The 24,227-nt window shown below is 33.5% G+C and overlaps 2 protein-coding genes across 2 annotated transcripts; both read left to right on the top strand.

Moving 5' to 3' along the window:
- Positions 1-3,968: 3,968 nt before the first annotated feature.
- On the top strand, positions 3,969-4,950 carry LOC109163673 (tyramine N-feruloyltransferase 4/11-like). Its single transcript, XM_019312433.1, has one exon. It carries the CDS (start codon positions 4,034-4,036, stop codon positions 4,715-4,717), a length of 684 nt encoding a protein of 227 aa, XP_019167978.1. The 5' UTR covers positions 3,969-4,033; the 3' UTR covers positions 4,718-4,950.
- A 14,692-nt stretch (positions 4,951-19,642) lies between these two features.
- Positions 19,643-21,843, top strand: LOC109163615 (protein FAR1-RELATED SEQUENCE 5-like). The gene is made up of 2 exons (XM_019312358.1): positions 19,643-20,138; positions 20,642-21,843. Exons 1-2 carry the CDS (start codon positions 19,714-19,716, stop codon positions 21,747-21,749), a joined length of 1,533 nt encoding a protein of 510 aa, XP_019167903.1. The 5' UTR covers positions 19,643-19,713; the 3' UTR covers positions 21,750-21,843.
- Positions 21,844-24,227: the final 2,384 nt, after the last annotated feature.

Here is a 24,227-nt window from a genome sequence, read left to right as displayed (position 1 = left end):
TTGTGAGTTGTGACTTTGTGTTTTGTTTTGATTCTTTAAATCTTTATAGAATTTACAATACTAGATGTTTTAATATTTTAGTACTAACCCTTTCAAAAAATATTATAGTACTAACTATTAAAGTATTAAATTAAATAGTTTATAATTACCAAGTCCTAAATAAATTTTATTTTTTAAAAAAAATTATTAAAAAAAAAACAGGCGCCTAGGCACTAGCCGCCCAAGGAACGCCTAGCGATTTTTGCAACCTTGCTAAATACAAAGAGCAAGCTAGGACAAAAAGGACTACTAATGCTAAGTCAACCTCTAAACGCCCTCTCATCACTCGTCATTCCAAACCTTAAAAAAAGGGTTTTTAAAACACAAGGAAAATAAACAGTTAGCATAAAAATGCTAAGTATAAACCACTAAACACAGTAAAATAAGTACATTTTTATAGTTTTAGAAAATAGGTATTTTTGATTTGAAAAACAACACTTTAGTTTGAAAAATCCAAAGGCAAGCACTTCTCAACCCGAAATAAATCAATAAATGACACATAGAATTATAGAAGTGTAAACCAAGTAGATTAATAGAGTGTGTATGTATGTATATATATATATATATATATATATATATAAGAATAAGCAAAAGACAGTAAATATGGGCAATTTACGTTTGGTAATATAAGAAGAAAATGTAAGCATAGTACAAACTCTTAACCCACCATGATAGTTTTACTTAGGGCTGTGCAGGACCCGAAAAAACCGACCAACTCGACCAAACCGAAGTCCGGTCTACTCAAACCGTTGAGAACCGAACCCGATGAAGGAAAACCGAACCGCCCCGTAAAACGACGTCGTGTAGATATGTTTCGGATTGGGGGATGAATTAAGTCACCCGACCCGTCCGAATATCCGATTAAGCGTAGACTTTCCAATGGCTGTGTTAGATACGGCGTCGTTTAGAACAAGTATATATATATATATATATATATATATATATATATATATATATATATATATATATATATATATATATATATATATATATATATATATATATATATATATATATATATATGTTGATTAGCCTAATCCATCATATCTCTCCTCATTCTCTCATCGTGCAGTCGAAGCTAGGGTTTCATCTGAAATTTCTTTCTCTCATTCTCTCAAAGACTCATTCTCTCATACTTTCATACTCTCATCTGAGATTTCTCTCCCACTCTCTGATACTCCGTTACTCCTAGTCTCTCAATCTCTCAGACTCTGAGCCTCAGTTCCACAACCACCCTTTGTGACAGTTATGTAGTCCGGTGGTTTGGTCTCTCAGGTGTTGGTGGAAGCCCTTGTTGGCGTTGTTACTAGTGTTGGTGCCTGCGTGCCTGGTGCTGTGACCTCTACTGGTGATATTGGGAAAACGAAGCCCTTGTTCTCCGAGGTATCTGTGAGAAACGAAGTAAATCTTCTAACCCTAGTTTTTAAAATTTGGTGCATGATGAGACAAATGAGTTGTTATGCGATTTTGTGATATGTTATGCCATTTATGTGAATATTTGGTGGAAGCACTGACTTATTGAGTGTTTTTTGCAAACCATACTTTGATATTGTCAGTTTGTGAATTGTTTTCGCATTTTGTGAGAATTTATGATATGTTATGTCATATATCTGGTGGAAGCACTGACTTAATCGACTGTTTTTTGCAAACCCTACTTTGATACTGTCAGTTTGTGAAATGTTTTCGCATTTTGTGAGAATTTATGATATGTTATGTCATATATCTGGTGGAAGCACTGACTTAGTGAGTGTTTTTTGCAAACCCTACTTTGATACTGTCAGTTTGTGAAATGTTTGAGTCTGAGTCTCTGAAATTTGTGATATACTGATTTGTTGGAAGCCCTTTCCCCCTAAATCAGTAAATCCAGATAATGATGCCTGATGAACATGAGGCCATGACTGTATAACAGTGTCTGCCTCTCTGGAAAGGGAAATAAAAACCCTGAATATGGATTTGTTTAAAAATGTGAAGTACTCAAGTTTATGGATGTTTGGCCTTAAATCTTAATGACAAAATAAAATAAAATAAATAAATAATTATGTATTCTTTGAAAATGATGAAACACAATGTGTCTGATTCTGGAATCCTTTCTGCTTCTGTGATTCTGTGTAATTGTATGCTGACTGTGAGGCTGTTTATTCTTCTTGAATATGAACCCTACCTATGCTTACTGGAGTTACTGATAGTTCACCATTTTTAGATGGAAAATATCAGTATGCCTAGTATTCAACCTCCCAACTCTTCAATTAATGGACCTTCGGGGTGGAAGCCCAAACTGTTGAGAATCATTAACAGAATGAGCAACCTCCTGCTGCTGTTCCTGCCAAGAAAAGGAAACAGGTTGATTCCAGATCACCAGTGCGGGATCATTTTGAGAAGATAAAGGACAGTAATAATGTGGTTGTAACATGCAAATGCATTTTTTGTGCAAAAATGTATCACTGTGAGACAAAAAAACATGGGACTTCTTCCTTAAGAAATCACATGGTTAGCTGTTTGAAAAACATATCTCATTTCTATTCTTAGACCGACCAAACACTGTAATATAATTTCTAAAGTCTATTTATTCCGCAAACTAAACAATAGAATACAATATAATTCCCATTCTATTCCTTAAAATTCCTTATGGAATAGCATTCCTATTATATTAAAATTAATTCCGTGAATCAAACGTGTTGTAAGAGTTTTAAATTTTCTTTTTAATATTTAAAAGAAAAATATAAGCAATTAAGAAGCGAAACATTGTAAAATTAAAAGACTATCATCTTATTTTAAACGTTTTAATATATAAAATTTCTTAATGATTTCATCTAGTTGTGGTGAAAAATGTCACTTTAACAACAATATATATATAATTGTAAAAACAAAAAAAAAAAAAAACACAAAAACAAAAAACAAAAAACAAAAAACAAAAAAAACAAAAAAAAAAACAAAAAAAAAAAAAAAACAAAACAAAAACAAAAACAAAAAAAAATAAAAAAATAAAAAAATAAAAAAATAAAAAAATCAAGAAATGAGCTAGGCTATTATAGTATAATTTGAAGACTCAAAATATCATTTTCTCCTTTCTCTTATTCATCCTCTTTGTCATGTAACTATGTAAGGTACACTGCGCACGCCATGGTTGGTCAATAGCCACCTGCACCACTGCACAAGTGGATAATTCATTTTGATGTTTGATGTTTTTTTATTTCAATTTTTAAAAGAGATTCAAGAAAAATATTTTGTAGATGTGTCTTTATTTGTTCAACACATGCATTTGGCAAGTTTGAGAAGTTACTTATATTTTTGTCCATATATGATATTCAAAAGCAAAACTTTTCTATATTTCCCTAAGGGCATCCTCAATAGTTGAGGATTTTACCCTAGATTTTTGTGGACCCCAACATCCACCTCATCATCAATTATCTCACTCAGTTACAAAATCTCTTCTTATCATTAGTTTTAAGCTTTTCATAACTTTTTCACAAAAATAAAAGATCTTCAATTGAGAGTGGCTGCCAGCTCTCAAATCTCAATGGCCCATGCGGGCCACTCTTTCACGTTCTTTTTTTAAAAGATCTTCAATTGAGAGTGGCCGCCAGCTCTCAAATCTCAATGGCCCATGCAGGCCACTCTTTCACGTTCTTTTTTTTTTTTTTTTTTCTTATAAAGTTCTGACATGGGTTAGTGACAAAATGTGGGTGTTGCAGGTGAAAATTTTCTCCAAAATGCAACACCCCCATTTGTTAAAAAGTTTGTTAGGTTAAATTTTATTGTTCTAAAATCCCCAAAGATTTTCTTATTGGGAATGTCCACATGCACTACAGCACAAGTGAATAATTCATTTTAATTTGTCTTTTCTCTACCACTTGAAGCCTCCAAACTTGACCTCCCCTACTGTATGTCTATATATATTTATCATCTTCATCTTTGAATCATCATCCTCTATCATCCACCAAAAATATTTTGCTTCCTTTATTTGTTCTGTTAAATCATATCATTCTTCTTGAATATGGCTCCAAACCCACAATCATCCACTCATGAGCAGACGTTTGGCCAAACCATCCATGCCAGAGTTCGCCTTTCTGTCAAAACCGACGTGCCACACCTCCACAAACTCATGCAACAAATGGCCTCGTACCATGACTACACTAAGGTTTTTACATCAACCCAAACCTCAATCTCCACTAACCTCTTCGACTCCAATCCTTGTCCTCCTTTCTATTCTGCCACAGCGCTCATTCTTGAGGTCTCCCCTAACTCTTTCCCGCCCGCCGTCCTCCCGGTCGGTTTCGACCCGGTTTACAAGACATTGCATCTTGGCTCTGCCATCGCAGACCCAGAATCAGAAACCTATGAATCGCAGGAAGGTGATGATAACGTTGTTGTTGCTGGTTATATTCTTTTTTATCCTAGCTACTCGGGGTACTTCGAAAAACCCAGCATCTTCATGGAGAACTTGTACGTGAGAGAGTGTTATAGGGAGTTTGGGCTTGGAAAAATGCTGTTCTCGGCCATGGCAGCGAGGGCTGCAACCCTAGGGTTTTCGACTGCGGATTGGTTGGTGGTGGGATGGAACGTGAAGGCGATAGAGTTTTACGTGGGAATGGGGGGTCAAATCATGCAAGATGTTAAGAGGTTTAGGTTGTCAGGTGAAGGGCTTAAAGCATTTGCCAAAGAGCAAGATGAACAATAAAATGATGCATGCAAGTATTTAACAAAAATACATATATTTATTTTGCCCTAAAAGAGGTGGCCAAATTAGTGATGCAAGATTCTCGTATAAAAAGTTACAAGTTTGGTTCCGGCCTGTCAAGATTGTCTTAATCTATTCCATGGCATGGAGCCTCAGTGCACACACCATTTGATAGTAGTTGCAAATTGTGTGTGTGTGTGTTTATATATATAATGTAAACTATATACTATTCACGTAAGGATACATCTGATTTAAACTGAGTTCTCTGCCAATAATTTGCTACGCTGCTACAAGAAGAAATCTTTGGTAGCAGCAAAAACCAAATTAAAGGTATACCACAGAAGTAGTTCATAACCAAAGAACCCTCAGAATATATGAAAATGGAGGGATCACTGCGATACAGAGAGACACCCATCCTGTAATGCACTGTGTGCAGAGATAGAGAGATAAAGAAGAGTATGCAGGAAGGATAAAAGAATTGTATATGGGAGTACATGTACTAAAACTCTTGTAATATATTATCCATGTGTATTGATGATAAACAAGTAAAGATATATATATATATATATATACAAGATAAGTTGACGGTAATAATAATAATAATAAGGATTAATATTTGAAATACGCATGCAATGAAAGAGAAGATGCCACATCATTAAAAAGCTAAGTCAATATTAACCGAAATACATGATGCTTCATATTTTGATAAAAGATGATCCAGAACCTGCAGTACATAATATTAGACAACAATCATTTTAAAGAATCAATGCAACTTAAGAAACACTTACTTCCTCCGGATGTTTAAAACAATCAAAAGCTCATTACAGATAACAAACTTACATTTACTCTGTAGCAATGCTCGTTGAAATTCCAAAACTTTGCCACGTGACTGTAATAGAGAAAGCGACTTAAGTGCTAATGGACCAATTGTGACCGTAATATAGAGTAATTTCTAAACCCAAAATCAGCAGTATCCATCTTTCATGTATATTCCCAAAGTCATTTTATTTTAGTGCATAAATCTGTAAAGGGATGTCTATATACAGACTATCAATCATGCAATCCAATATAATAATCTATTATGGCAATTGTTGTACAAGCAAACACGCAAGATATGCAATCTGTATGCAAACTACAACTTTTGGATACCAAAAAAAAAAAAAAAAAAAAAAAAAAAAAAAAAAAATCAATTGAAAACAGTTAAAATAACATATAATAATTCAAATCTCTACTCGCTTAAAAAAAAATTATTGAAAACTCCAGGGCCCCCACTCCAATTCTTAAGCCAAGAGCAGCCTCTATTTTTCCTCTCATTCATAAGCATCTAGAACCCAATAAAGACAACTTATTGCTAATCAATCTCAAGAATAAAAGCTTATACTAGTGTTTTTCAAAGAACAGATCAGAGGACCATTTCAGCACTAAAAATCAATTTGGTACATTAAAGAATGAAAATAAGAAAGGAGAACTTTACCAACTTGCAAGTGGAACCAAGAGCCCTACCACATCAACTTCATCTACAACAAAAAACAACACATCTTAAATTTTTCAACAACAAATGATGGGAAAAAAAAAAAAAAAAACTTGTAGATTCGAGAAGCAGCAGCCAATTCAAACTACAAATAGATATAGTTAGAAAAAATAAATTGAAACGCCAATAGATAGGTGATCCTTCCTAATGTTCCCATCCAATGAGCAAGTCTCAACTTCATAACTTCATTACTAGAATGGAAGAAATAAGAACATACAGGGAAAAGATGGCACATAATAGCCTCCAACGAGCAAAAACAACAACAATATTAAAGAAGCTATCATCCATGTCCTTCAATGCTCATCACCACAGCTCTAAACAACTCGTGTAATCCTAATCCACAAACAAAAATTATCGCACAAAATCATAGTAAATGTCAAAGTTTCAAGAGGTATTTGTTTAGAAAAATGTTTTTGATTTACTTGGCTGGTTACTACAATAAGGAGGATTGCAAATAATGTGAAGAAACATTGGATCATTATCTTAATACGAAAATGGTAAGAAATCGGCAATGTAGATAGAAACAAAACAAAAAATCCATGGATTCATAATTTTAAACCCTAGAACTCACCTTTTGAGCTTGTATCCAGTTGCGACCCATTTGTGATTGTGCTCCATCTGTACATTCCATAGTTATTCTAGGTTTTCTGTTCAGGCAACTTATTTAGGAAATTAACAAAAATCAAAGGGGAAAAGAGAAGAACTACGATATTTGGCTGTCTTCGTCTATCTGTGTTTTAGAGTATGTACAAGTTCATGTGATGGTTGATCTTCAGACAAGGAGTAGTACACAGTGGAGGGAAGAAGAGGAAGACAAAGAGGGTGGAGGAAGGCGATGTAGTAGGGAGAGTTCCCAGCCCAATCCTTTTTAAAATGTGCCAATTTCATTTCTGATGTCAATCAGTGGCGGTTTGTAAACACCACCATTAAATTTGTGTCACTAAATGATTCCTTTTTTGTAGTGAAAATACATCTACTTCCCTAAATATATTTATTACTTAATTTATATCTATATCTATATATTCTATATATTTATATCTATCTATATATAATTAAAAATAAAATCTTCCTTCTATGATTTTTCGCACAAACTAATTATATTGGTCAAATTATATAATTATGGTAGACTATAGAATAATTAATTATGGTCAAATTATTTAATTATAATACATTCCATTTTGAATTAATTTCACTTTTGGTCCCACGACTTTTGAGTTCTTATCACTTTTGGTGCACAATTTTAAATTTTTTCACTTTTGGTGCCTAATTTTGTTATTTTTATCAGTTTTGGTCCTTCCAGCCAAATTGACGGTAAAATATTTCCAGATTTTATATTTTAGGGACAAAATCGTCATCCAATTTAAAGATCTTCAATATTTAAACAAAAGAAAAATCATACTAAGCGGAAAAAAAGAGTTTGCCAATGGTCGAAACTATAAATCTCATAGATCTATCTGGTTTCTGCCCGTCTTCCCCATTATTCTCATCGATCAAACACCTATAGATATGATTTTAAGTGATTTTGTTTAGATATTGAAGATGCTTCCTTAGGATGACGATTTTACCCCTAAAAATATAAAATCCAACAACATTTCGCTGTCAATTTGGCCGAAAGGACCAAAACTGATAAAAATAACAAAGTTAGGCACCAAAATTAAAAAATTTTAAAGTTGTGCACCAAAAGTGATAGAACATCAAAAGTCGTGGGACCAAAAGTGAAATTAATTCTTCCATTTTTAATATAGTAGAATATAGAAGAATATTGAATTATGGTTATATTATTATAGTTATATTATTATTATGGTTTGGAAGAAAGATGTTTGCTGTAATATAAATACATGTATTGGTTTCAAACTCAATCACCACCATATCGCAGTCTATTCGCATCCAATCTCAGCATTCTTGGTCATGAGATTTCTCCTTATTACAACATTAGGAGTGCAATGAAGGTTTGAGTGGTTCGGAGTACAACGTTCCTGAAAGAAAAAACAACAATGTCATCAAGTCTAAAGAAATGGTTTTTCATGATTAAGCGCTATTTTTTTTTTACATCTTATTCTTTTCATCAGATTTCTATTTTATTTTTTTTTAGTAAAATGCATCTTATATTATTTATATACACATGAAACTATTTTGGTATGTGACAGGGAATGACTGCCAAAGATTGGAAGGTCAACTGTGCAGAGGTAAAATTTATATTTGTTTTAAAATGAACGGTTGGTTTATACAGTACGTTTTTGTGGTGTTATAGAGACAATTATGCCTGGTTACAAGTTTTTTTTTTCTTTTTTTGGGTGTTGGGTGGGGTTGTGTGGTGACAATCTACTGTTGTGGTGCAGTAGATTTTCTGATTGTGGTCAATTATGCCTGGTGACATTTTTTTTTTATATCTCCTGTTAACTTTTTATCATATTTGTTGAATTGTTTTTAATATGATGTTAGTTATTGTTATCTTTCATTATCTTTTTCAATTGCAGGTGTAGAAATAGTTCTACTATTTCTTACGATGAGATAGTTAAACTGGTAGATTATGAAGAGATAGATCTATATATACTAATTTTAACCTTTATTGATCTACTAGTATTTCATATGCGCGATGCGCAAAAATATATGCCCAATATTAATACTTAATTTTAAAATCTTAGTTATATAAATGTGTGTGTGTGTGTGTGTGTGTGTGTGTGTGTATAATTGTAGAATTCATATTAATATTAATGAAGTAAGAATTATAGAAATGATATATTACTAAATATAACTATGGTAACATTTAATTAAGATCTAAATAAAATCAAACTTACCAATTGAAGAATGTAAGAAAAAGATATTGTGTATGCAAGTGTATGATAATAATAATGTGAAAGATAACAGAAGTTATAACGGCAGGGATATTTTTGTCCAAATAATTATGTAATACAACATTTATAGCATAAGGTACAAAAAAAGTTAATAGAAAAAATGGACATAAAACCAAGGACATAACCTGGATTGAAACGTATTATGTTTTTAGATATATACTAATTTTAGCCTTTATGGATCTATATATACTAATTTTAGCCTTTATGGTGACCAAACCCCTATATGGAGTGTAAATACAATATTAAGTTTGTCTTTTGCGAACACATTTAATAAATTCATTAGTAAGTTTCTTAGTATTATAATGTAATCACTATCTTATGTAGGTATATTCAATTATGTAAATATGTGAGACCAACTATGATCAATGAATAATATCATAGATACATTGTACATTGCCAGTAGTATGCATATCTGGAATTTTATAGACTCATTTGAGCCCAAACAATTATGTTTATAAGAGGAGCATTGCGTATCTTATATAGAGGAGCTCAAGCGCTCATTTTCCAAACATTTTCAATGTGGGATCAAAATGATCCAACATCATTTACAAAGGGGAGCCAGTGGCTCCCTTTTGTCTTCTTCTTATTTTTTTTTTAATTTTAATTTTATTTTGTATATCGTTTTGTTTGGATTGTTGTTGTTGTTGTTATTATTATTATTATTATTATTATTATTATTATTATTATTATTATTATTATTATTATTATTATTATTATTATTATTACTATTATTGATAAATTCGTCAAAATTTTAACAAATTCGTCATTTTAACATTTTAACTTTAATCAAAACACCAAAAAAATTATATAATAACTCAGTAATTTGCTCCAAACTACTAAAAATTAATACACCAGATACATTTTGGGTTAATCTTTCACAACCCCCACTAATAATAAATAAATTAATAAATAAATAAAAACTAAAATAAGAAGACAAAGTTAAGATTTCTTAAATAAGAACTTTTGACTTCTCAATATTGGCACACCTTGATGGGCAAGCAATTATATTTGTAAGAGGATCTTATATAGAGGATCTCTCTCTTTTCAAACATTTTCAATGTGGGATCAAAATAATCCCACATCATTTACAATGGGAGCCCGTGACTTTGTCTTTTTTTTTTTTTAATTTTAATTTTAATTTTATTTTGTATATAGTTTTTTTCTTGGATTATTATTATTATTATTATTATTATTATTATTATTATTATTGTTGTTGTTGTTGTTGTTGTTGTTGTTGTTGTTGTTATATTATTATTATTATTGTTGTTGTTGTTGTAATTTGATTATTTGACAAATTCGTCAAAATTTTAAGAAATTCGTATGTTTACCATTTTATATTTAATCAAAACAAAAAAAAAATAGTATTTAATAACTTAGCAATTTGCTCCAAACTGCTAAAAACTAAAACAACTCATATACATTTTGGGTTAATCTTTCTCAAACCCCCTAATAAATTAAAAGAAAAAAAAAAAAAAAAAAAAAAAAAAAAAAAAAAAAAAAAAACTAAAATAAGAAGCCATTAAGGGTCTGTTTGGAAAGCAGGAAAATGACTTCTGGAAAATGTTTTCTGGAAAATGAGTCATTTTCCAGAAAACATTTTCCTTTTCGGTGTTTGACTACGTAACAGAAAATTGTCTTTGTGTGTTTGGTTCATTTTCCAGAAAATGAGTAGGAAAATGCAAAACCCAAAAAAAAAAAAGAAAAAATTTATCACAAACATCAATCAATGGAATATTAAAATTAAAACATACAATTTTTGGGCGATTTGTTCAAGAAACCTCCGCTAGTGCATCAAATCTCAAAAATATCACAAATCAATCAATGGAATATTAGATAGAATACAAGTGCATCAGATATCAAATTCATTCAAATTAATCTTGGCAATTCCAGTGGTAGTTTTGTTCAAGAACCCTCCGCTAATCTTGCAGCTGTACAAGGAAAAGCCGATTGAAGCAGATTCGGCGGAGTAGTGGAGCAGCCCTTGAACCTCCGTCTCCCTTGAAAAAGATTCGGCGGCGAAGCAGATTCGGTTGTGGTAGGCGGCGGTGAGGGCAGATCAGCGGCCACGACTGGCAGATCGACGCGGTGGTTGAGTTTCTTCCTCTGTCTTCCTCAGCTGCGACATGCAGAGGAGTATTTTCCAAAATGTTATGGAGCAGCCCTTGAACCTCCGTCTCCCTTGTAGCAGATGTCCAGAAGCAAAGAGGCGAAGAAGTGACGTCGGGAAGCGAAGAAGTGGAGAAGAAGGTTGAAACGAAAAATGACTTCCCAAAGGGAAGTCATTTTCCATAAAAATGACTCTATTTTCCATTGACCCAACTTCATTTTCCATTGACTTTACTATTTTCCAACTTACCAAACACTCAAAACCCGGAAAATGATTTCCAGTAATCATTTAACTATATATTCATAATTATGAACAATTTTTGACCTGTGTCTACCTTGCAAGGTGGACACAGTTCAACAACATAATTTGTCGGGTCTATAGTACTAAAAAAAAAAAAAAAAAAAAAAAAAACCTTTGGACTTCTCAATACTTGCCCACATTGATGGGCAAGCAATTATATGTTTGTAAGAGGAGCTCAAGAGCTCCTCTTTCCAAACATTTTCAATGTAGGATCAAGATGATCACACATCATTTACAAATGGGAGCCACCTTTCTCTTCTTCTTATTTTTTTAATTTTAATTTTATTTTGTATACAGTTTTGTTTGGATTATTATTATTATTATTGTTGTTGTTGTTGTTATTGTTATTATTTTTATTTTTATTTTATTTTATTATTATTACATTATCACATATGATTTTTATTATACTTGAACAATAATATTATCAATTATATTATAGAATATAATACCATACATAATATTACCAATTATGCAATATTACCAATTAATAGATTTTATTTAATTTTCATTTGACATTTACTTACCAAATAAGCTTTAGTACAAAAGTTTGGGGGGGGGGGGGGGGGGGGGGGGAAATAGAATATGATAGATTTTGTTTATATATATATATATATATATATATATATATATATATATATATATATATATATATATATATATTATTACCCTAATACCTAATTTTTAATTCTGACTTTAAAATTATTATTATTATTATTATTATTATTATTATTATTATTATTATTATTATTATTATTATTATTATTATTACATTAACATTTGATTATATATAGATATAGATATATAGATATAGATAGGTTTTGTATAGATTAAGAATTCTAAATTATAAATATAATAATTTAGAAATTCAGTTCAATTAGAAATGATTTTTAGATATCAATTAGAATTATTAATTATAATAATTTAAGTTCTTCCAAAAAAATTATAATAATTTAAGTAAAGAATATGTTAACATTGTTAATCATAATTGTTATACAGGTTTCATTGTCGTAGAATTGAACCTGCAGTTAACATTGTTAATAATTAGATTTTATTATAATTAAGTAATAAATATATTTAGGAAAGTAGATATATTTTGTATTTAGAAATAAAAGAGTTAACTAATAAAATAAATTCTTAAATATTTTATAAAAAAAGACCCGATTAATATTGATTTTGCTCTTTAATGATGTGACATCTTCTCCTTCACCGCATGTGTATAGCATCTATACATCGCTGATGTATCAAATATTAAACCTAATAATAAATAAAGGAAATTTACTTAATATGTAGCCCATGTATATGGAGTGAATATATATATATATATATATATATATATATATATATATATATATATATTCCTAATTATGTATAGAGATATTAATAAAATATATTATCAAAATTTAATCTTTACACTCCCCTCAAGCTGATGGGTGATGCATGAGCTTGGATGTGATGCCTTCAAATAATTATGGAAGTAGACTTTTGGTGAATATGTTAGCCAATTGTTGCGCTAAAGGATCGAAGGTGGTGCGAAGTTGGCCATCATTAATCTTTTCACGAACAAAGTGTCAATCAATCTCAAACATGTTTAGTTCGTTCGTGAAAGACGGGATTGTTGGCGATGTGGAGTGATGCCTGATTGTCACGGTGGAGTTGTGTCGGGTGGGTAGGAATGTCTAATTTAGAGAGTAATAGTTGGAGCCATGTGATTTCACCAACAGCATTAGCCATTGCATGGTATTTGGCTTCGGCTAGGGACTTTAAGACAGTAGATTGCTTTTTTGTTTTTCATGAGATTGGACTTGTGCTAAGAAAGGCACAATAACCTATGGTTGATCGGCTTGTGGTTGGGCATGAGGCCTAATCAGCATCACAGTAAGCATGCAGGAGCAAAGAGTTACGATTGTGTAGCATGATACCACGGTCCGATGAGTTTTTTATGTACCAAAAATGCGTAGTGCTACTTGCAAGTGTGGTTCATGTGAGCCGACAAAAATTGTGAGAGAAGATTGACTGCTTAAGTGATGTCTTGTCGAGTTACCGTAAGATAGAGGAGACAACCAATTAAACGCTTGTATTGGAAAGGTCAGGGAGGAGATCACCGTCATGTGGATTGAGATTGTGGTTGACCTCAAATGGGTGTTGGTGCAGGTTTGCAAGCCAAAAGACCTGTGTCTGAAAAGATTTCAAGGGCGTATTTTCGTTGATTTAGAAAGATCCCTTTGGAGGAGCGTGTCACTTCTATGTAAGAAAGTATTTAAGCGAACCAAGATCTTTGAGATGGAATTTACTCGCGAGATATTTTTTGAGTAGTTTCGTAATGACCATGTCATTCCATGTAATAATAATGTCATCTACATAGACAAGTAAGATTGTTAAATAAGAGTCTCTTTTATAAGTGAACATTGAATAATCAACTTTGGATTGTACAAAACCAGCATGCAAGAGAGAGTTACAGAAAGTGGTGAACCAAGATCTTGACGCTTGTTTGAGGCCATAGAGGGATTTATGTAGACGACGAACTCTAGTCCCCCCCTTTCGACGAAATCTAGGTGGTAATTGAATGTAAACCTCATCATAGAAATCTCCATGTAGAAAAGCATTAGATACGTCAAGCTGACAAGTGGGTCATCCTCATGCGGCGACAATGCTAAGGATAGTGAAGACGTCACTAATTTAGTTACAGGGGAAAAAATGTCCGTGTAGTCAAGTCCTTCTACCTAGGAGTACCCTTTGGTGGCAAGGCGGGCTTTATATCTTTCAATTGTTCCATCAGGTTTGTATTTATGCAGTAGACCCATCGACAACCAATAGCCATTTTTCCAGGCGGTAGAGTTTGAAGAGACCAAGTTTTATTTGCTTCGAGGGCCTGAATCTCTTCTTCCATTGCCTTCTGCCATTTAGGATTAGTTCGGGCTATTGAGAATGAAGTTCGTTCAATTTCTTTGGTAATTTAATTGATGAAGTGTGAGTGGGATGGACTTGAGAGAAAATGAGAGAGTGAATATTTAGCCGTGGTAGCTAGGTAACATTGATAATCCGATAAGTATTTACGGGGTTTGTATTGACATTTTAAACGTGGTGGTGGTGGTGGTGGTGGAGTAGGTTCAGAAGGTGGCTCTATTGGAAGTGAAATCGAAGTATGATAGTCGATCAATGTTGAGTGTGGTGGTGGGGTAAGTTCAGATGGTGATTGTGTTTGTATTGGAACCAGAGGTTGAGAATTTGGTAATGTGGAAGGATATTGTTCATGTGTAGGCTGAGAACATGGAGGCAGAACTGTTAGAGGGTGATCAACATCAATATGAGGTACAAGTAGAGGAGATATGATGATTATCAAGAGGTGTGGATGGAGTGGTAGTTGTTTTGAAAGTCAAAACACTACCAAATTTATAATAACTTTTCTAGTTTTTTTTTTTTTTTAATTTGTTAATAAAATTTAACTTTTTCTCGATTACTAAATACCCCTTATTAAATTGGACCAATGGATGATATGAGAATACTAGAACTAGTTTCGGATTCTGCTGTACAGGGTGGTAATCGATGAGGCGGCGCTACTAGACGACTAGTGGCTTCTCATGCTGGTACTTTTACTGCTCGCACTGGTGTACCTGACGAAATGGCAATGGTCCATGGTATTGCAGCGGATAGTCGGATACTGCTTCGGATTTTGACCAAGGTACTGTCGGAACTAATGGAATGTTAGAGGGGGCAAAATCTATCCCTGGAAAAACACTTCATTCGTAGCAAACATCTTTGATTCCTTCAAAGACCCACCCCGCAAATAGTAATCAAACTCCTATTCTTCGCCCCACTGCCGCAGCTGCCAGCTGGAGATAAGGCCGGTCCTATAATTTTATAGGCCCGGGGCAAATAAAAACAAGGACCCTTAATATATGAAGTTAAAAGATTGTTTGGATTAGATGAAAATAATTAAATGATAATTTTGAATTTTTGTATACATATAACTTTTTATTAAAAAAAAAAAGCATTTTAGATTAGTCTTGGAGTAGTGGTTTGTCAAACATTGGGACCCTATATGAAGCTTTTTGAATGCAACTAGTCCACAAGGTCTTTGGCTCCCCTATATGAAGTTTAATTATAAATTAATTCAACATTGACTAATATATATCTATTAATTGAAGTATATCACATGGGTGTAATTCTTAAGTGGATTTAAAATTAATAAATATTTTTTGAAGTCATAGATTCAAATATTTGCATATGAAAGCATTTATTTTTAACTTCATATATACATACATATATATATATATATATATATATATATATATATATATATATATATATATATATATATAGGGTAAGGTTTAGGTGAGGATACTATCCCACATGAGGACTGTGGACTATTGTCAACCATTTAATTAATAGGATCTATGGCTGTGATTGCACAAAAGGGATGATTAAAATTCACGATTCCAACACGGTAACGGAAGTAATAATCTACGTACGGGGTAAAAAAGTAAAAATAGGTACATCGTGCAAGCCTTTTTTTACGAAAATATGTGAAACGAGATGCTATTCTCTTCTGTTTCCTTCTATAGTGAACACAGAACCCATTACCTTCTGCAATAACCAGACGTAGAGCTTCATTCACCTAAAAAGATTTCCAAGTACACCGGTTGTGACACCCCGGAAATTCATTTCTTAAACCTGAATTAATTTCTTAATTAATTCCTATTTTACCTTACAATTCATTCTTAATTCCCATTGAATATAGTTAAGGGACCTAGTTTGACCAAATCCCTTAGCGTTTCTAATTTGGTCAATGGGTAGACCTTGTGCTTTATTCCTTGTACTCTTCACGTTAATTTTCTCCTAGCCTTTATGTGGAAAGAAGGGGTCATTTTGGTCTTTTCATAAATTTCTAGCTTTAAGCCCTACCCTAGCCAAGATACTCCAGCACATTTCAGCATTTCTTCATCTCTTTACACTCTATCTTTCTTTGCAAGCCACCCTAAATCCTCCCTTGAAGGCCACCAAGATTCCACCTTTCTTCACCTACAAGCTTGGGAAGGGTAAGTCCTAGGCTCCTTTGGTTTTATTTCATAGTTTCTCACCTCCTTTCTCTAAGATTTCTTGTGTTGTTGGGTTTTGGTTGGTGTAATGAAGATCTTTTGGGAAGAGGACCTTCAAGAAGAATCTTAGGAGTTTGTGAAGTGTTGATTAGGCTACAAAGGTAACCCATGTCCTATAAAATCTATTTCATACTTGCTATGATGATTTTTTGACATTATTGATGCTATTCAGTGATTTTGAGCATATTCTTGTGTTTATGTCATGTTAATGCTTGTATTTAGGGTTCTTTAATGCTATTCTTTGAGTTATTCTATGTGTTCAAGTTCCTTTGTTGATGGGTATGAGTTTTGAGGTGTTTTTGGACTTGAACTTGAGCATTCTTGCATTTTTCCCTGAAGGGATTTTCTTCTCAAGTTCAGTACCAGTGGGACCCTGGTGGGTGGTTCACCACCCACTGGTACGAGTGTTCAGTGGGACCCTGGAGGGTAGTTCACCACCCACCGTACCACCCAATGGTACGGTGTATTGATTTCTTGACCTCTTGTTTTGTTGATCCATTGTGCACTTGTGTGTCTTTGTTGATGTTTCGTAAGTCTAGAAAGATGTCTTAAGTACCGTGATAGGACTTGTGAGTCTTGAATCATGTTTATGATCCAACTATGTGATTCGTTGGATTGAGATGAAGTCTATGTTGTTCGTATGAGCCTTTATGATTATCTTGTTGAATTGTATGCTAGCTACGTTGTTGTTGGTACTAGTATGTGCTTTCCTTGTAGTGCTCATGCCTATTCTTGATGGGGGTTGGTAACTTGTGCCTACCAATCATTGTGGTCTCTTGAGTTGAAACCTTTTGTTATAGTGGCAATACCTTGGAATGTTTCCTTCATGTTCTTTCTTGAATTCCTTCGATTCAACCTATCCTTGTGAGCTTGTACAAATGTTGTACCTTATCGTGATTATTCCTCGATTAAGCTATTGTTGAGCTTATCCGTTGTTGTACACATTTTGTGTGGAATCTATGCTTTGTTGTATCTCTAGATTCCTTGTGTATTGACTCTTGATGAGATGATTAGATTTGATATGGTGGAACAGTGAACAGTGTGGGGACTTATGTATTACTGATATGTGATTGGCGGGCCTCTGGCTTTGTTTGCAATGGGTCATGTTGGTGTCGGAAGACCTTGACAGGTCGGTGGTGTGGAAAGTCCCGATCAACCATTGTGCCGTTTGGATTATTGATTTGTGGGCAACTTGGGAAACTTATCTCGGTTGCTAGAGAAGGTAGCTAACCCGTTGGGCTTGGAATCCCAATAGGGGGTGTATACACTTAAAGTTGCTAGATCTGTTTCCATTGGACTGCGATCCGAGTCGTTGCTGTAACACCTCGTGTTACGACCCCTAAAACCAAATTAATTAAACAATTACTCAGCCCAAAAAGGGAGTTAAAATCCACTAATTAGCTAAAGGCAAATTATGCCGTGCAACCGAATGCACCTAGCAAGGTGCATACAGTTGCAAAACGGCGCCGTTTTACTAAAAAAACGACACGGCGCGCACAAAATAAAAAAAAAAAAAAATTGGATGGCCGTTAGCGGCGTTATTCATATCATATTTGGTAGTTTTGCGATTTTTTGGTAGTTTGGCGTTTTGATTGCAGTATACGTAAAATCGCAATCGCAATAGTGATCGCAGTCGTTTTCCTGATTTATTGTATGGATCTCATGATGGATGATGCAGTAGACCAGAGAGACGAGGCATTAGATCAGAGAGATGAAGCAGGCGATGAATTGCATACGGTTCCAGGTTATTTTGCAGTTTGATTTTTATGGATTTGTGGTCGTTTGCGATTTTTGCAGTGTGATATATTGTGTAGGTGTTTATATTTAGTGTGATGTTTATTGTGTATGTGATGTTTATGTGATTCTAGTCTGAGATCATTCGTAACTCTTGGTGTTTATGTGTTTATGGTTTTCTGAATGAACGAAATATATATCCATATTCTTTGAACTATAAAACCAGAAGTTGTGAGCTATATATCCAGAATTATAGTAGTATATATCAAGGATTTTGTGAATGGATACTCTGTTCTGGATTGTATATCCATAATTATTGAACTTTTATGTCCAGAAACTGTGAGCTTTATATCCAGAATTCTATCACTATACATCCAGAATTATAATACTATACATCCACAAATTTCTAAACTGATACTCTGTTCTGGCTTTTAACACTATGCAGTCAGTGAAGATGTTGTTGTTGATTCACCAAGTTCAGATCCAATAGAGTTAGACATTGATGGTTTTTCTTCTAATCCAGGTCTATATGTAGTTTTATATGATCATAATTCACAGTGTTCAGCATTGTTATATGTTCATTCTTTTTCCATGGAAAATGTTATTCCTTTCGTAGAGCATGGCTGGATTTATTCGGCATTCCCCGCACCCCCTCTACATAGGAATTATATTTTCAATGGAACGTGTATTATTTAGTATACTTGAGGTTATATATTGCATTTGCAGTTGATGAAGATTTGGTTGGTGTTGTTGTAAGTAACGGGGTTGAAGCGTATGAGTTGTATAACAATTATGCATATAGAGTTGGTTTTAGTGTGAGGAAGGGTAATCAACGGTGCAAGGTATATAGCAAAACAGTCCAAATGAAGATGTTTATGTGTTCTAAAGCTGGTTTTAAGGTTAAGGCAAATGCTGGTGTTAGGGCATATTCAAAAATTGACACAAGGTCAGGGTGTGGTGCATGTGTTCAGTTTGACGTCGGTGAGGATGGGTTGTGGACGGTTACAAAACATGTAAAAGTGCACAATCACGAGTTATGTGCTGTAGACAAGAGTCATCTTCTGCGTTCACATAGAAATGTGGGTGATAATCAACTGTTATATTTAAAAGATTTGAAGAAGAGTGGTGTTGCAATGGCAGATGGTATTAGGTTCTTGAAACATCAAGCAGGGGGGTCTCCATTAGTTGGCTTCACTAATCGAGATGCTTATAATTCAATTGCTTCTGATACATCAAAGCGTTTGGATGGAACCGATTCGAACTCATTAATTGAAATATTTAGGAACAGGCAGTCAACTGAGTCTGATTTTTTCTTTGATTTTGAAGTTGATTGTGATTCAAGACTATGCAGTTTTTTTTGGAGGGATGGTCGGATGAGACAAGACTATGAGTTGTTTGGGGATTTATTAGTGCACGATACAACTTATCGCACTAATAAATATGATATGATTTGTGGCCCTTTTGTAGGGATGAACCACCATTGCATGAATGTAATGTTTGGATGTGGTTTTCTGATGAATGAGAGGATAGAATCATTTGTGTGGCTGTTTAGAGCATTTTTAAGGTCTATGAATGGGAAATGTCCACAGACTATCATGACAGATCAATGTGCATCCATGGCTGCTGCTATTTGTCAGGTGTTTCCAACATCACGTCACCGTCTTTGCATATGGCATATTGGCGAGAATTCGAAGAAGCATATCAAGGCGTTAAGGAATAACAAGGATTTCTTAGATATGTTTAACTGTGTGTTGAAATACACAGAGACTGAAGCTGAGTTTGAATTTTATTGGACAAGGTATGTCCACTACTTTTTTTTTTCCTTTTTCGATTCCAGTAATTGAATTATGGATGTTTAGTATTAGAATTATGGTCATATAGTATTAGAATTATGAATATATAGTATTAGAATTATGTGAACATGTTGTAGTATAGAATGGAACTTCTTGATTGTTCCTGAGTTACATGCATTTAATTTATGGATTTATAGTTTTTTGGAATTGTGAATATACAGTGTTAGAATTATGGACATATAGTATTAGTTGTCTGAACATGTATTAGTGAAGCAGTGAGCTTCCTGTTTGTCTCTAAATTATATGCATGCAATTTATGGATTTATAGTATTGGAATTGTGGATATATAATATTACAATTATGGATATATAGTATTAGTTGTCTGAACATGTAGTAGTGAAGCAGTGAGCTTTCTGTTTGTATTATATGCATTCAATTTGTGGTTTTATTATATTGGAACTGTGGATATATAGCATTAGAGTTCTGAACATATGTCTTATCATTTCAGGTTGGTGACTGACTACAAGTGCCACAAGAATAGTTGGATACAAAAGCTGTATGACTGTAGGGAGAAGTGGTGTCCAGCATTCAATAAGGACTATTTTTCAGGGGGCATTTTATCATCGCAAAGGAGTGAAACTACTAACCATTCGATTTCAAGAAGGCTGTCCAAGACTGCAGGTCTATGTGATTTTTATTCATCGTTTGTTAGTGTAACTTCTGAATGGAGGAGCAAAGAGAATGGTGAAGACTTTCGTTGTACTCAAGGGGTACCCAACATGATGATGGAGCACGTGAAACTTCTGTTACACGCTAGAGAGGTATATACGATTGAGATATATTTTTTGTTTGAGGAACAATTCATGAAAGGCAACGCCTGTCATCAAGAAATGGTGTTGAATGAAGGTTGTCAGTTCAAGTATCACGTATGGCGTCCAGATATAGATATTATAAGGCATGAAGTCAGTTTTAAGTTGTCAACCTTAGACATTTCGTGTAGTTGCAAGTTGATTTCGGAGTTAGGAATTTTATGCTGCCATTGTTTACGCATTCTTCATATACACTGTGTTTCAAGTATTCCTAACAAATATATCATGAAAAGGTGGACTAAAAAGGTTGCTGATGGTAGGGATGTGAATACTGGTTCAATGTTTTGTAGAGCTGGTGTCCCTCCTTCAATTTGGGTTGTGGAGATTTGCAGAAAGTTTCAAAGACTGATTTCATCTAGTCAAGATAACAGTGTAACTAGGCAGTTCTGTGATGAAGCAGTTGAGGAAGCAAAGAAAAAGGTTGAAGCTGAGATTGGCTATGTGCATATTGAAGAGTGCGGTGTTTCATCTTCAAGTGGTGTCATTCAAAATCCTTCAAACCGGAGATCAAAAGGTGAGCGTAACGTAAGGAGGAGTAGTGTTATTGAAAAGAAGTACAGTGCTGCAAGGGGGAGGAGGAGTGCTGCAAATAAAGTTGCTTCGAGTACAAAGGGTGCTGTTCAGTCGTTGGTTTTGGAAAGTCTATCTGAGATTGCCGGGGATGGGTACGTTGTACATCCAAGTTCTGGGAGTTCGGAGTTTTGTCAGTATAGTAATGATGTAGATGATAATGCAGTTGTAGATTGAGAGTGGGGTTAATACCAGTTGGTAGCTAGCTGTTTTGAGGATATCAATTTACAAGTTGTTTGATCTGTGTATTCAAAATTTTAGTACTTGTTGATTTGCAGGTTTGAAGCTATATATCCATAATATTAAAGCTACATATCCATAATATTAGAGCTATACATACATATTCTGAGAACTATATGACCACAAAATATTGGAATTGTGTGTCAAATTAGTAAAAGTGTTCATAATGTTATATCATTATATCCACAATATTAAAGCTATATATCAATATGTAAACTGGTGAACTTGATGTTTACACTTATGTAAAATGTAAGTTCACAGTTGAACGAATATTCATAACTTTATATCAATATGTCCACAATCTTAAACCTATATGTCCATAATTCTGAGAACTATATGACCACAAAATATTGGAATTGTGTGTCAAATTAGTAAAAGTGTTCATAATGTTATATCATTATATCCACAATATTAAAGCTATATATCAATATGTAAACTGGTGAACTTGATGTTTACACTTATGTAAAATGTAAGTTCACAGTTGAACGAATATTCATAACTTTATATCAATATGTCCACAATCTTAAACCTATATGTCCATAATTCTTGAAATATGAATATATGAATATTTGAACGGTATGTTTATACTTATGTAAGATGTTCATAATTTTATATCCATACATCCACAATCTTAAACCTACATGTCCATAATATGAGAACTATATATTCAGTGAATTTCATAGATCGAATTTCAAAAATTGTGATAGAGTTGTTACAAAACGACCAAAGAACAGAAAATATTAAAATATTCATCCACAAAAACATTCATTGATCTTTCCAGTTTTACTTCTTCTTGTCTTCAATCTTTGCAGCTTTCATGACCTCGCCTTTGACGCTGTTCAGCTTTGACGTGATGATACAAGCAGCATACTTTGCCCTCAACTCAAAAATGAAGCTAGCCTGTAAAATAAGAAAAATAAATAACTAGTTCATTGTAATTTTTTCATCACTTTCTGATGTAGTTGGAATGTAATATATTTCTGTTACTCTTACATTCGTGCGCATATGTTTCTTGAACCCAGGATTCCAGTTCTCGAAAGCTCCACCCATGTAAGTCTCCATATGCCGCATTACATATATGCCACAGTCGGTGACATTCTCTGCATTTTTCCAGTGCATGGCAAGGAACTCTACTGGCATGCTGTTCAGTTTGTGAGTCAAGGTGGATTGTCCTGCTGCCAGGTACGCCTTGAATGCTTCAATCTGGTAAAAAATTAGCTCAATGTTCATAATGTTTTAAATTCAATATATAGGTGACAATAAGGAGATTTTTTAATATAATATAAGCTACCAGTTTGTATGGACAGTCCCCATATTTATCAAGCTCTGAAACACCAGCAGGCAATTCCTTGTTGTCTATCACATGAACCTTGGATTCCTTGACATTTATGCACACAACAAAGTAGTGTGCATGGCGATGCACTGGGAAAAATATCTAATTCCAAAACAAAAGGTTATTATTTGAAACAACTACATACCCAAGTACTGTTAACTGCATGGGTATACATTCATATTTGACAGAGTACTATATATACATAATTATAAAACTATATATCCACAATCTTAAAACTATATATCCACAAAATTCAGAAATTTATAAAGATCCTAATAAGCCGAGTATATTCCAAGCTTCAAGCATATAAATCCACAAATTAATAACTATACATCCAAAAACTACATTACCATATATCCAGAATTCTTAACAGTCTGTCCACAGAGTAATACATTCATATATTATCAGAGTACTACATATCCATAATCACATAACTATATATCCACAATTTTAAGACTATATATCCACAAATTCAGAACTTTATAAAGGATCTTATTAAACTTTGTATATTCCAAGCTTCATGCATATATATCAATAATAAAATCTTAAATTATTAAATTAAGTGTGTGTAATAGATCTTACAAGGTCTGCATCACTGATTTCCAGGTTTCCAAAACTTGATATTTCATAATTCAATCTATCATTGAAATTTTCCATCCTTTTCTCAGCTGGGAGACTTTTCATCCAATCATCAGATGGATCAAGCTGGAGCTGTTTTTTAATACACAGAAATGCAAAAAATGAGTATTCAAAAGGCTTAGAGTACTAGATTTTTAAAAATGCGCATCTGCATGTCAAAAATAACTCTTACATGTGGCAGTGTGGTGAAGAATACGCGTTTTGGTATCCCAACAGCACGTTCTGTGTTCTTCAAAGTTAGCCGCAAAGACCAAATATTCAAGAAGTCTATATCCAACTCGCCATTGCTCAAAGTTGAGAAGTGACGCCTTGTTAGGTAGTAGTCACCATAGCTGAACAACAACTCACTACAGCACCAAAATAACAATAATAATAATAACACCAATAGTTATAATAATATGAACTATCTAAGTAATTTAAAGGTTATTATAAATATATGTGTT

This window comes from Ipomoea nil, unplaced genomic scaffold (genome assembly GCF_001879475.1).
Source record: "Ipomoea nil cultivar Tokyo-kokei standard unplaced genomic scaffold, Asagao_1.1 scaffold3030, whole genome shotgun sequence".
Lineage (NCBI taxonomy): Eukaryota > Viridiplantae > Streptophyta > Magnoliopsida > Solanales > Convolvulaceae > Ipomoea > Ipomoea nil.
This window is presented reverse-complemented; position numbering and strand designations above follow the sequence as displayed.

What these genes read in the sequence shown, in the direction of transcription:
- LOC109163673 (XM_019312433.1), top strand. Translation starts at nt 4,034, where the DNA reads ATGGCTCCAAACCCACAATCATCCACTCATGAGCAGACGTTTGGCCAA.
- LOC109163615 (XM_019312358.1), top strand. Translation starts at nt 19,714, where the DNA reads ATGAGACAAGACTATGAGTTGTTTGGGGATTTATTAGTGCACGATACA. An exon ending in TTTGAATTTTATTGGACAAG is followed by an intron (nt 20,139 to 20,641) that starts GTATGTCCACTA and finishes TTATCATTTCAG; the next exon opens with GTTGGTGACTGACTACAAGT.